Source organism: Vicia villosa, unplaced genomic scaffold, assembly GCF_029867415.1.
Source record: "Vicia villosa cultivar HV-30 ecotype Madison, WI unplaced genomic scaffold, Vvil1.0 ctg.000970F_1_1_3, whole genome shotgun sequence".
NCBI lineage: Eukaryota > Viridiplantae > Streptophyta > Magnoliopsida > Fabales > Fabaceae > Vicia > Vicia villosa.
In genome coordinates this window covers 72,983-87,250 of record NW_026705437.1, presented here as the reverse complement: position 1 = coordinate 87,250, position 14,268 = coordinate 72,983, and the positions used below count along the sequence as shown (strand labels likewise).

At 38.4% G+C, this 14,268-nt stretch overlaps 1 protein-coding gene across 1 annotated transcript; it reads right to left on the bottom strand.

Moving 5' to 3' along the window:
- Positions 1 to 11,281: 11,281 nt before the first annotated feature.
- Positions 11,282 to 13,000, bottom strand: LOC131632610 (uncharacterized). The gene is made up of 3 exons (XM_058903357.1): positions 11,754 to 13,000; positions 11,361 to 11,538; positions 11,282 to 11,302 (listed from the first exon to the last, which is right to left on the bottom strand). The coding sequence occupies exons 1-3, from the start codon at positions 12,998 to 13,000 to the stop codon at positions 11,282 to 11,284; spliced, it is 1,446 nt and encodes a 481-aa protein (XP_058759340.1).
- Between the last annotated feature and the right edge of the window lie 1,268 nt (positions 13,001 to 14,268).

Genomic DNA, 14,268 nt, shown 5'->3' with positions numbered 1-14,268 from the left:
AAAAATCTTATTTAAGCATAAACCGTTGTTACTACATAACAGTGTCCTTTCCGGGTTTGCACTCAAACTCATTAACATCATCATAGTTCAATAATTCACTATAGTGTCCTTCTTCTAGAATATTCTTCCGAAGCTCAAAACATCAGTTACACAAATCCAATCACTCAACCTCATTACACCGTTCTCGTCGATTCTGAATTCACCGCCTTTACCTTGGTAATTCAAAGTCAACCTATCGATCAACTCAACGTCATCTTCCTGACCTTTTCTAATCTCGTCAAGAATACCACTAGTCATCTTTAGCATACCCAAGCTAACACTATTAGAAGTGCCTTCACATACCAACTCAAGTCTCAAAATTGTCCAATTAAATCCAACTCATTCATCATTAGCACCGACATTTTTAAGACTTCTTACGCAACACAATAGCACAACATTTTCCTCATTAGGATGGTAATTCAAACCAAAATCCTAATCCTAAAAAAAATATACTCTAATCATCTCTACTGCCTCATATTAAGCCCTTTCTGATCAAAGAGGTACTTCAACTCTTATAATCACAAAACACTTTGAATCTTAAACAATACAATTAACCTGCAAGACCAAGACAACATTCATAACTCGTGGTTTTACTCCCAATCCTGTGACGTCTTTCACATCCCAATATCATTTCGACTCTAAATCTCAACAAGTCTTCCTCACATTCAATAGGTGTCAGAAATCCTCTAAAATTCTTCCTTTATACTTATCGTCACTTTGCCATCACAAATACGATTCCAAGAGTTCTAAAGTTTATTCCATCTTTGCTACTAATTCAATCCTCACTAAAATCCATCGGTACTCAAATCATCTTTATTACCGAATATCTCATCGACTTATTCATCAACAACATGTCTTACTCAACTTCGTTTCGAATAATCACGGTAGTAGGCATTCCTATTCAACAAATTTCACGCTTCCTTAACTGAATTCAGAATATCTTCTCATAGGATCACCTCTACTGTATTTATAACTCTCCCATAATGTAGAACATAATCTCTCCTCTTCATAGGTTCAAACGGCACATTAATCCGACACTCGGAACTCAAGATATGAATTTTCCAATCATTGCCCGAAAATGCAACACTGACATCATGCAGCGACGCTCTATACGATATATCCAAAACTCCTCAATTGGTAAATTCAATTCTTAAAATTACTCCTCAACAAACCTTCTAATTATTCCTTCGATCCATTCAACACTGACACTGACATCCCGTGCAGTACCAATAAACAAGTCTAGTTATAAGAACAAGAGTAACCGTAACTTCGCCTCCTTCCAACATCATCCTGTCACAATTAATTATGTTACAGCTGCTGCAACCATTTTTATAACAAAGTTCATCTCGTTAGCTTTCTGACGCTTCAAACGGAACTCAATTCGGATGTCCAGAACTCCAGTTATGAATTTTCGAAGTTCCGCAGCTATTCAGCAATTTTCCTGCGTTTTGCTTACGAAAATCTCTCTCCAAAACTCATTCTCTTCAACTCTATCACATTCCAAACAGCCCCTTATCGTATCTCTTCACTTCCAAACATTCTTATGACTTGAGCAACACATCCTATCGCCGAAGTGCGGTTTCTGAAACATTACAACATCAATCCTCTTTGCAACTTGCAGCTGACTCTCTTCCGAGGTGTAAGGCTACACAACTGACAACTTCGCAGCATACCAGCAGAGCTGATACATTGCAACTTTCTAATTTTCCTCTCCTACAAATAATCATCAATTGCATATAATCATTCTCCTTCAAGATGCTCCAACTTAATTACCAGCCAAGTCTTAATTCCAAGTCACCTTCGATTCGGAAAACAACAACTCCAACAATGCTTGCACTGTTGCCAACAACAGCCGACTGAATCAATCATCTTACAACTGAAACATAACTGAGAAGCGAAACTTCTCCCCCACTTGTTTCAAACCAACTTCCACAACAAACAACAAAGTACCGACAGTGATTCACTCACATGTCGCGTACCAAGGGATAATATGCTGACAGTATTCAACCGTCGTGCAACTCAACTGACTCGACAATTGGCCGGACGGACCGACCTGCTCTGATACCACTATTGTAACACCCTTCTAAACCCCGCGGAAATTAATAAAATAATTCAGAGTAAAACATGAAAACAAGGGTGCCACAATTCAATTTAAAACAAATTATCATAAATCAATTGTCATGCTTCACTTAGGGGCAAACCATCCATTTAACAAAATCATGTTTCTATACAGCGGAACATTAATCAACAGATAAGCATAACATCATCTATGCAATATCTCACAAAATTACTCCAATAACAACAACATAGAGTATCATCATCAAATCTAAGCTAGCGTTCCCCCAGTGTTACAATATCAGAGCATGACACCGACGCTATACTAAACAAACTGACTCATGAGCTAATCCTCACCGAGCCAAAAGCCGCTATCCTCAATCTGAAAATATCAACAGTAAGGGTGAGTCTCATTCACAATTAACAAATGTTATCGAATCATAAACAATAACACATCATAGTCACATTATTCATCCAATTTCATTATATTCAGATTGTCAGGAAGTACTCATCAACACACAACAACAAATAGAATACATTACCAAGAGACAACACCATAATTCATCCAAACAAATCATAACCATTACACAATCATCACATATTATAACATTGGACAATCTTCCATTCATGTTATAATAACACAAGTAGCCGAATGCAAATGCAACTATATGCATGTGGTACCAAAATCTGGGATAACCCAACTCACCGATCCACCATCGTCAAGGATACGGCAACACCCACTCACTAATTCCACACAATGGGAATTAGCTACCACTGATCCACCATCGTCAAGGATCAGCCACATAATGATTATGAAATGCATGTATCAACCATAACATGCTCATCATCCACATAAACCATCTAAATGTCATAATCATCAACCAACACAATAATCAATAGCCACACACAATTATGCTATTTCCCAACCATAATAAAATACATATTTTACCTCAACAATATATGTATATCAAACATCAATTACCACCACGACATCATAACAGATAGAACATCCGTCATTCAGTGCAACAACAATGACACCTCTCGCAATCGTGTACTAAGTACCACAAATCAACCCAATAAAAACAGAGTATTTACATCACCATTCATCAAAACACATGATAATCACATTTACCATGAACAACATCCATTTACATAACAAGCAGAAGCAACCACATTATCACAACACACATCATTGCACATATTCAATTATGCAAACAACAGTCATTGCATCTCATCAACTATGCAAAACTAGAATAAACCACATTTGGAGAAAACGGTACTTTTCAAAATAAAATCAAGTTATTGTTGTTTTATTTATTTCATATGGTAGAGCATTCAATTTAAGGAACAACGTCCAAAACGGCGTCTAAAACGGACTTACAGTTTGAAAGTTACACATCTTTAACTTTTTACAAGAAAACAATTATCGCTACAGCACGCGGCGCCACGCCCAGTCCGCAGCGCGTAACGAATAGAAAACACGCCTTCGCGGCGCAAACACAGGTTCGCGGCGCGGAACGAGAAAATTACTACGCCTTCGCGGCGCGCACCTACCTTCGCGGCGCGAACTGGCAAAAGTCACAACTTTCATCGCAATTGACAACATTACGGGATTTACCCCAAAATCCCCAAAACCCAAACCAAGTTATGTCATGAACCTCAATTACCACCATATCAGCCACATACAAGTTATAACACAAATATAACACACAAAGAGGATCATTTAATCATCATAACAATCATATAATCATACAATTCATCAAATCATACAATTCCCTTCAAAATCATTCCAAAACCCCAATCCATCATATAACCAATTGACACAAGCAATGCATCTAAATCAGTCCTATTATCTATGATACGATAAAAGATATTAACCGGAAGAGTCCCCCCTTACCTTAGCCAAAGATCTTGATTAACCCTCTTCCTCTTCTGTTCCTCTTTCACGTATCACCTTTCCAATCTCTCATCTCCTCTGCTCTGCTTTTCACGTTCCTTTTTCCTTTTTCCCAATTTTCCTTATTTCCTTTATTTTATGAAAACATAAAATAATTAGTAACGGGCTTACTCACTTAGCACCCCCATACTACTAATCTCACCATTCCAGCCCAATGGCCCTTAATCCATAATTCTCCAATAATTCAACAAAATACCAAATAATTCTAAATAATAATTTAATTTCCGATTAAATTAAAATTAGAAAATATGGGGTGTTACAAGCGGGGCAGTCGCAATCACCTCAAATGAACCAAAGATAATGTGAGGTCACACGACTTGTTCAAAAAAAAATGGCGAAAAAAATATGGCAAAAAAATGAAAAGAAAGAAAAATAGTGCAAAAAAGAAAAATGATGAAATTGCCAAGCGAGAACAAAGTCGTGTGACAATGAATCAGAAGAATAAAAGGTGAGCGACCGCCATGTCCAAAGAACCTCATTGATTCCTCAACCATTCCAAATTCCTTGTGAGGGATGAACACTCATGTTGAGTTAACTGAACTTGGGACTGGAGAATATCACGGAGGGGGTGGGCACCAAATAATTTTGAGCCTAAAAATCCTTTTTTCTAAAACCGTGAACCCGACCAAATTACAACCCTTAAAAGTCCTAATTGAAGTAGGGATTATTTTGAAAGCGCACTCCGATGAGATAACATTTAACTGACTCCCAATGAAGCGTGACACATATCTATGTTGGTATCGTATGCTTGCTTTATCTTTCACATGAGAAAATCGAGGTTGTGTCAACTAGTGATCCATTCGCAAGAGGTCGCAACCTCATTTCAATAAAAGTTTCTTTGAAATTCAAGACTAACATAGGCTTTGCATTAGAATTATCATTCTTAGAATTAACATTTTTCAGCATGCAAAACATTTGCTTAACATCAAGGAAATTTCAAGATGAAAATCAGTGAAAAGCCTGATCATGTCAAAGTAAAAGAAGTTTGAGAACTCCGTGGAGTAAAAAGCTAATCATTTCAAATGTTGACCATAAAGGGGAAGGTTCTCTGAAAACTCCGTTGGACATGAACAGTTAATGCTTTCTTTGACTACCCTGAGGAGGAGAGTTTGAAGACTCCGTAGAGCGTGGTAAAGTTGTTTCCATGTTTGTTTGACTTCAAAACAATGAAAGCTTGAGGATTCTAGTAAGATGTACCTAATCAGGGGCAATTGAGTCGAGGTTTGACCTCTCAAATCCAGCATATCTGGGGCAATCATGTCGATAAATCCCTTTAAGCTTTGATCAATCTGGGGCAATCACGTTGAGGAATCTCTCTTGAGTTCAACCAATCTGGGGCAGTTACGTCGAAATTCGACAAATCTCTCCAAGGATCCTTTAGGGCAAATACCTTCATGGGTCATGAAACTTGGGGAACAATCTTATGAGTTATATCATTTATCCCTAATCATGGGAGTTCGCTTCTCCTAGAAAAGTCTCTCCCCAAGCATAGGAGTTTATTTCTCCTAAGAGTTTATTCCATTCCTCAAGCATATGAGTTTATTTCTCCTAGGAGTTGTTCTATTTCCCTAATCAAGGCTCCTTACCTGGATCTATCATCTCCGACATGGTGAATCGAGGGAATCTCCTCAAGTTGAAAATCCTCCAAGCAGTGGCACATGGTGAGAAGTCAGAAGTTATTCTACACTCTGCAAGCCAACAACCAGAAGGGGCATCTTACAAGTCAAAGTCCAATATCTATTGGCATCTCTACAGAATCCTTAACACTAAGGGGATTCTCCCTGGTGTTTACCTCACTAATGCCTTATTTGGCACTCTGCATATAGCGTTCACTGCATATAACATTGCATCCTCAAAAGCGTAGCATATCCATCAAAATGGAGCATTACGCCATAGAAAAATTCAAACATGCATACAAAGCATAAGCCAGATAATACAAATTAGCACTCAATCAAGACGACGATACTTCCCCACATAAAATATTGTCCTTACAAACTCCGATTGATATTTGCTACTACATTACAAATCTCCTCAAGCCACGGTGCCGATACCTGGTATCCTCAATCTCCAGAAGAAGTCTCGTTTCCTCTCTCTAGTGTGGATCGGATGCAATGTCTTTCTTCGTTAGAATCGTTGTCTCCGAGGTTATTTCCCGCGTGCTGCGTGCAAATTAGAGTGTGAATGAGGGTGGGCATTCAACCCATCTCATTTTTCAATCATTTGAATAACCATACTTGGTGTGTGGCAATTCGAATAATTGCCGCTCTTGAAGAGTTACACCCCGCCTTTTGGCTTGAGGGATTAATGTAATTCTTATGCTTCGTAAGCACCGATATCCATGTAATCCCCAGTGGTTACTGTCATCTTATTGTCGAGTCTAGTCGTCACTAGTCTCTGTGGTTATTTTCCCTCATGCGAACAAAATCTTCAGGTCCAACCCCCGTGTTGTGAATCCTTTGCCTTCCGTCCTGGTAAACCATTTTAAGATCAATTCCCAATCCCCAATGAGTCCATTTACCAAGCTTTTCAAACACTCGTCTGTGTCATTCCTTTGGTACTCGTCTGTATCTTCTTTCGATACTCGTCTGTATTGTTCCAAACACTCCTCTGTGTTATTCTTTTGGTACTCGTCTGTACCTTCTTTCGATACTCGTCTGTATTATTCCAAACACTCGTCTGTGTCATTCCTTTGGTACTCGTCTGTATCTTCTTTCGATGCTCGTCTGTATTGATTCAAACACTCATCTGTGTTACTCTTTTGATACTCGTCTGTGTCTTTCCCTTCAATACTCGTCTGTATTTGTTTAAACACTTGCCTGTGTTATTCTTTTGATGCTCGTCTGTATCTCCCTCCGATACTCGTCTGTATTTGTTCAAACACTCATCTGTGTTATCCTTTCGGTACTCGTCTGTACCTTCTTTCGATACTCGTCTGTATTGTTCCAAACACTCGTCTGTGTTATCCTTTTGGTACTTGTCGGTATCTTCTTTCGATACTCGTTTGTATTGTTCCAAATGCTCGTCTGTGTTTCTCTTGTGGTACTCGTCCATATCTTCTTTCGATACTCGTCTGTATTGATCCAAATGCTCGTCTGTTTTATCCTTTTAATACTCGTCTGTATCTTCTTTCGATACTCGTCTGTATTGGCCCAAACACTCGTCTGTATTTTTCTTTCGATGCTCGTCTATATCCTCCTTCGACACTCGTCTGTGTTATCTTATCTCTTTGTCAAACATGTATCTTTCAATTACAATTCCATGTAACAACCATCCCTTTTGATAACCTTGTATTGGCACCGCTACCACGTTACAAGCTATCCTCATTCAACCATTACTCACCATAAACTTTTCCACCAGAAAAAATAAAAAAACAAAATTCTCTTTCCCTAGCAGATATCAAAAACAAAAATAAGAATAACACTTACACCATCTTCTTTTCAGGACAAATTTCTGGTCTTGGTATTTAATCTTCTTCTGCCTCGAATGTTCGAAAGGCTGACGCCAATCTCACCTTCGGGTATCAGACGATTAAATAGGGGCAACTGTCATACCCCAAATTTGTCCTACCCCTTTATTTCTAACTGGCTTAGGCTTTGCGTTCATGTACATACTCTCCATTAGGTCATCTAACATATCATGCATCTATTAATCAATAAATTTAGCATGGGATCTAGGGGCTCACAATGTCCAGGGTTTCTGCACCATGCAGACTTGTTCAACAGAGATTTTCATTGTTCATGGATTAAGGTACTCTATGTATGCTGGGGATCATCAGATAAATCCTGAGGTGTGGGCCTTATGATCATCGGGTTTTTTTTTTTGCTAAGCATTTGGGTTAGCCATCATTCGCATAATGGCTTCACTATTACTTGACTCACTTTGGTTACTTGAGTTACAAGCCAATGATTTTGGATTTTGTGCAAGATTTTGGTGAAACATGATGGACTTTGTACTTCCTTTTAAATTTGGAAAGCATTTGTTGAAGCTCTGACTTTTAGAAGGTGGACTTCGTGGCCAAAAGTCCACATGGAGATCTTTGGTGGTTTCTTTCACGCTATGATTCATTCAAGATTGCAAGTTGAGATGAAAAGAATAAAATTAAAATTTCATTGAAAAAGAAATATTCAAAGAAAGAATGGGCAATTTGAGTAAAGGGTTTTGAATACGTGGAATGTTGACATTTAATTTGAAAGGGTTGCAAAAGGTTCTGTTACATTGTCATCACTAATTCACGACTATTACATCACTTCACACAAAGGAAAATACAAAGAGTATAAAGTTTTAGACCTATCTCTAAGACTGCACTTCACATTGCATCTTCCAAGATTTGTCTATCATGATTCCATCTTGTGTTTTTCTGGATTCTAAATCAGCTCAGGTTCAGACTAATAGGTTACAACACATACATACATTAATATCCCAAACTTTTCCATATTACATAAACTAATCCATCTTGTAGCTTTGCCTCGTGATGCATCAAAACACATTCTGACATTTCAAGACAGTACCACAACTTTCTTCATTCTCTCCTCGATTCAATCTCCAACAGTCTACCACAAAGCTCCACACATACTACTAAACCATCCAAAACCTGTTACATTACCAACCTGCAAAATCAAACCTACATCAATTCAAAACACATTGCCATAACCTGCATATCACACAAAAATACCACAAATCCAATAAAAAAAACAGTCAGAATCAGTCCCTAACTGATACATATAACACTAACCTACATACATCACATTCAACAATCAGTCACAATATAGTTTTAAACTTCCACCTTTCCTATACCTATAGCTAACTTCACCAACAACATATAACTACCTTCAACTAACTTCTAACAGCTCAAAACCTCTGTAACAGAATCATAACCACCTATAACTAACTTTCAGACATATCATAACAGTTTCCAACTGTAACTAACTACCAACCAATCTCTCTTTTTCTTCTTTCTAAGGGCATCGTTATTTCCGCTCGATCGCATCGTAGGTCGTCCCTTATGCAAGAGCGCGAACGTTAACTCCGCCCAACTAAAAAACACAAAAACAAACAGAAAATCGTGAGCCGAGCTACGGTAACTCTGATTCCTGAAAAGGATACGTAGGCAGCGGGGTAGGGCCCGTGCGAAGGACAAAAAGACTAGCGAAGACTCTAGCAAGACCAGCAAACCAAAACCTATGGTAATTAACTTTTTCTTTTTGGTTTGCAAAACTTTCGGTTTTTTACGTAATTCTAACACATTTCTTTTCAGAATACTCAAAAACCACCACCAACCCCAAAAAAGAGGAAAGGTGCCCCTGAAAGCATCACGATTAGGTGCCCCTGAAAGCATCACGATTGACTCGGATGATGAGGATAAGTATCCTCCTCACACCAAATTGGTGACCAAGAAAAGGCAAAGAGCCACCACTTCTTTGGTCCAAGAGAAAGAGTCTAGGACTTCGAAGCCCACAACTTCGAGTGGCCAAAAATCATCTGACGAACAGCTTCAAAAGCCTGCTAGGAACACCCCCATCATCAAAAGCCACAACTCTAGCCCAGATAATATTCTTACCAAGGTAGGGACTTATTTTATTATTTTATTATAAGTTTCATATTGACTTTTGACTCGAGCTAATTTTTCCTGTATATGTAGAATGATGCGGGCACTGTCACTTCTAGTCTCAAAATAAGTAACTCTTCAAATGACATCCCCTTAATTGACAATCCTCCTGGTATGTACCTGTATCTATCTGCTTTATTTAACAAGGTTTTTTCTTCGAAAGATCTGATTGAGGACTTGATGATTCTTACAGTTTCTCCAAAACAGACTTCGCAAGCCGATCCTCTTCTCACTTTAGAATTTGAAAGTGATGGTGCTCCGAAAATTATTCAAAACATTGAGTAAGTCGAATACAATCGTTTGAATGATTCATCCCCAGACATTCCCCACATTGATCAAGACATCGACATGGAGGATAACCCTCAGTTATCCAATATTGATGAGGGAGATGAACAGTCTGCAGAGAGTGAATAAGTTGATCCTAGGGATAGAAATGAAACTAAAGATGAGGCTTCTAGCCAACTCGAGTCTAAAAATGAAAAAGACCAACCCTTTGGGAAGGTCACCGTACATGGAACTATTTCGAACAATACTCCTCCACTATCTTCTTCAACTGAGTTGGAACCTCTCAAAGCTACAAATCCTGCTAGTTTTCTCAAAGCCACGGTGAGTACGAGGAGTAGTTCGTCTAGCAAGGGTGGTGTGTCTTCGACAGCTTCTTGTGGAAAAATTGCATAATCACCTGGCCAGAGTCTTCTTCGCCAGATAAAAGAGAAATTCTTTGATGTTGACTTGGTTCGGGCGATACAAAAGGATGCCACCATTTGCTTTGGCCTGAAGAGCTTGCTGAAGAAAGTAGACTTGCTCAACATCTCCGAAGAGGTTTCACAATTATTAATCTCACTGGGCTTCTTGCTTGACTAGCTCCAATCAGATCACCTGCGAAGGCACGAGGTTTCTCAAAAGCTAAATGCAAAAGTGAGTGCCCTAACTTCTTCGTGAAATTCTGCTAGTGAATCAACTAACAAGGTCGAAGCTATGGAGCTTGAACATTCGAAATACCAAATAGAGTATAAAGCATGGGAAGATAATATCAAATCTTGGAAGGAAGAGATCGAACGACTGAAAGAAAAGATACGAGTTGCAGAGGATCGTCAGGACGAGATCCGAAAGCTAGATCGGCAGGAGATAAACGAAGAAGTCCAAATGGGTATCCAACACATCGAGAAGGCCCAACAATTGGAGCCAGAAATCGAAGAGTTGAAGAGACAACAAACCCTGATCGAACGTCGTCTAGCTCTGTCTGCTTCTCAGTATGCCTAGATTAAAGCTTCTCTTCCAGCTGACTTTGATACGTGATTGCTCCAGCATATCTTTTGGTTTTTCATTTCGCAGACTATGACCTGCGTTGTGCTTTTCTTCTTAATGCTTCTGGATATTTACTTTATAATTTTTGTTTTGTAATATCAGAATATTGCCATTTTGGCGCTCGTACTTACACCATTTTGGCTTTAATATGCTCCTTTATTGTTACTTCGCCATTATTTTAATTTCTTGTATGAATGGTTTATACTTTTTCAAGTACTTCCCATTTACTTTTAGGATCCTTCGATTCTCTGCCAGTTCTTCTATTTCATAATGTATGTACCATTTACCTAAGGCTTCCTAATGTAGGTACCATTTACCTAAGGCTTGACTCTTTTGATCTATAGGCAAAAAAACTTTCCAAACTAAATCATTTCTAACAAAAGTTTTACCTTTCACCTTTTTGATATATGCTCTGGCCACCCTTTCCTTTTGTCTCTTTATCATCTCTAAAGCACGCAACCTTTCTTCGTCTAGATCCACCAATTCGTTCATCATTATTTCCCAATACACATTTGGAGGATTCTCTTCTTGTTTTTGAATTTGGCTGACTGCAAATAGATTCCGACTGGTAACACTGCATCATGTCCAAATGTGAGTTGAAAAGGTGTAGTGTTGGTTTCTTCTTTAGGTGATGTTCGACAAGCCCACAGGGCTTGATCTAGGGTCTTATGCCAATTTTTTGGTTTTCTTCCCACATGTTTCTTTATTAAACCAATAATCACTTTATTGGCTGCTTCGACCTGACCATTTTCTTGAGCATAATAAGGTGTAGAAGTTAGCAATTTGAACCCCATTTCTTTTGCAAGTTCCTGCATCTTTCGACCAGTAAACACTGAACCTTGATCTATTGTTATGCTCTCTGGGATTCCAAATATGTAGAGTATTTGTTTTTGGATGAATTCAATCACAACTTCCTGGTCTACATTTACTAATGGTACTGCTTCAACCCACTTTGTAAAATAATCTATTCCCACCAAAGTATATCTTTGGCCCTTGGATGAAGTAGGTTGAATTTCTCCAATTAAGTCCAATGCCCATCCTCTGAAAGGTCGTGGCTTGATGATCGAACTCAACTTGTTTGTAGGAGAATGTTGGATACTTGCGTGCATCTGACATTCTTGGCAACCTTTGGCGAAGTCTATGCAGTCTTTTAACATAATGGGCCAATACATCCCGTAACGAAATAACAACCATTTCACTTTGTTCCCAAATTGATGGGCTCCACAGGTTCCACTATGTACACTAGATAATGCTAAATAAGCTTCAGTTTCGCCTATACATTTCAACAAAATTCCTTCAGGAGTTTTCTTGAATAATTCGTTCCCCATCAAGAAATAAGACAAAGCTCTGTACTTAATCTTTTTTTTTGTATCTATCGAAGGTTCTTTAAGGTAATTAACAACTGGACTTCTCCAATATGTATCTGTTAGAGCATCTTTATTCAACACTTCAAATTCCTCTTGGTTGGCGAAGCCTAATTGTGTGTTTTCTAAATTAGTCGGAGATAATCTGGTGGCCATTGCTTTTCCTCTAACTTGAATCAATTCTTCCAACCTTTCCTTCGACACTTTGTATCCTGAAGCTAATTGTGCCAAATTATTTGTTTCTTGATTTTTTATCCTGGGGACGTGCTTTAAATCCACATATTCGAATTTTTTGAGCAGCCTATTTGTCATGACGAAATACATAATCAGATTTTCCTTTATACATTTGTATTCTTTTGTCAGTTGCTTTATCACTAACTCGGAGTCTCCTTTGATTTCGACTCTGGTTGCCCCCAATTCCAACAAAGCTTCAAGTCCTCCAAGCAATGCTTCATACTCTATTTCGTTATTAGAACATAGGGGGCCTTCGATTTTAAACTTGAGTTTTGTTGGAATTCCTTCAGGAGAAATGATGAGGATTCTAACTCCACTTCCCTCTTTGTGAGTTGATGCATCGAAGAACAGTCTCCATGGTTTTATTTCAACATATTGTTGATGGCTTTCGACCACGGCATGGTCCACAATGAAATATGATACTATTTGTCCTTTCATTGCCTTTAAAGGCAAAAAGGTCAAAGAGTACTCAGTAAGGGCTAAAGCCCATTTTCCAATTCGACTGTGCAATATTGGCTTCGACAACATGTGCTTAATGACATCGAAATGAGAGGAAACATAAACATCAACTGGCTTTATATAATACTTAAGTTTTATATAGGAAAAATACAAACAAAGGCAGATTTTTTCTATAGCAGTATATCTAGTCTCTGCATCATTCAATACCCTACTTAAGTAATAAATGGCTCTTTCGATGCCATCTTCATCCTCTTGTGCTAACATACTACCTATGGTAGTGTCAGAAGCTGATATGTACAGCCTCATATGCTTCTTCCCATTTAGGGGTAACAAGATGGGTGGGTGCATTAAATATTGCTTTATTCTATCGAAAGCTTCTTGATGCTCCTTGTTCCACTCAAATCTTCCTTGCTTCAGACGGAGGAGAGGATAAAAGGCTTGCGTTCGACCCCTCAAGTTAGAGATGAATCTTCTTAGGAACTTTATCTTTCCCAATAATGATTGTAACTCCTTCTTTGTTGATGGTGCTTTTGTCTCCATGATAGCCTTTATTTTATTTTGGTTGATTTCTATCCCCTTCTTATGGACTACGAAGCCCAGGAAGTCTCCAGCCTCCACAAAGAAGTCACATTTTAGGGGATTCATCTTCAGACCATGTTTCCTCATTCTTTCGAATGATTGGTGAAGATGATCAAGGTGACTGTCATCTGAAGCAGACTGTATGACAATATCATCTATGTATACCTGCATGAAAGTCTCTATAAAATCATGAAATATAGAGTTCATTGCTCTTTGGTAAGTTGCCCCAGCATTCTTTAAACCAAAAGGCATAACAGCCCATTCATAGATGCATATTGCCCCAGGACATCGAAAAGCTGTTTTGAGTACATCTTCCTCAGCAATGAAGATTTGGTTATATCCAGAATATCCATCTAACATACTAAGATATTCAAAGCCCGCGGCTGAGTCTATTAGCATTTTTGCCACAAGCATAGGATATTCATCTTTAGGGGTTGCTGCTGTAGGAGCGGAAAATTTGAGTTTAATCCATTAATTAACTTAACTCATTAAAAAGCAAGAGTCGCTACCGAACTTTATTGTTTCCAAAAAAAGAAAGGGAAAAAACTCAAAAAAAACACAAAAAGAAATCTGGATATGGGGGTTAGTTATGCAAGGGGAAGGACTTAGCACCCCTCACATCTGTGGTACTCCACAGGAACCTTTTGAAAATTTGTGTTATGTTAAAA

What these genes read in the sequence shown, in the direction of transcription:
- LOC131632610 (XM_058903357.1), bottom strand. Translation starts at nt 13,000, where the DNA reads ATGAAAGGACAAATAGTATCATATTTCATTGTGGACCATGCCGTGGTC. An exon ending in GAACTTGCAAAAGAAATGGG is followed by an intron (nt 11,539 to 11,753) that starts GTTCAAATTGCT and finishes GACATGATGCAG; the next exon opens with TGTTACCAGTCGGAATCTAT. An exon ending in CCAGAGCATATATCAAAAAG is followed by an intron (nt 11,303 to 11,360) that starts GTGAAAGGTAAA and finishes TTTTGCCTATAG; the next exon opens with ATCAAAAGAGTCAAGCCTTA.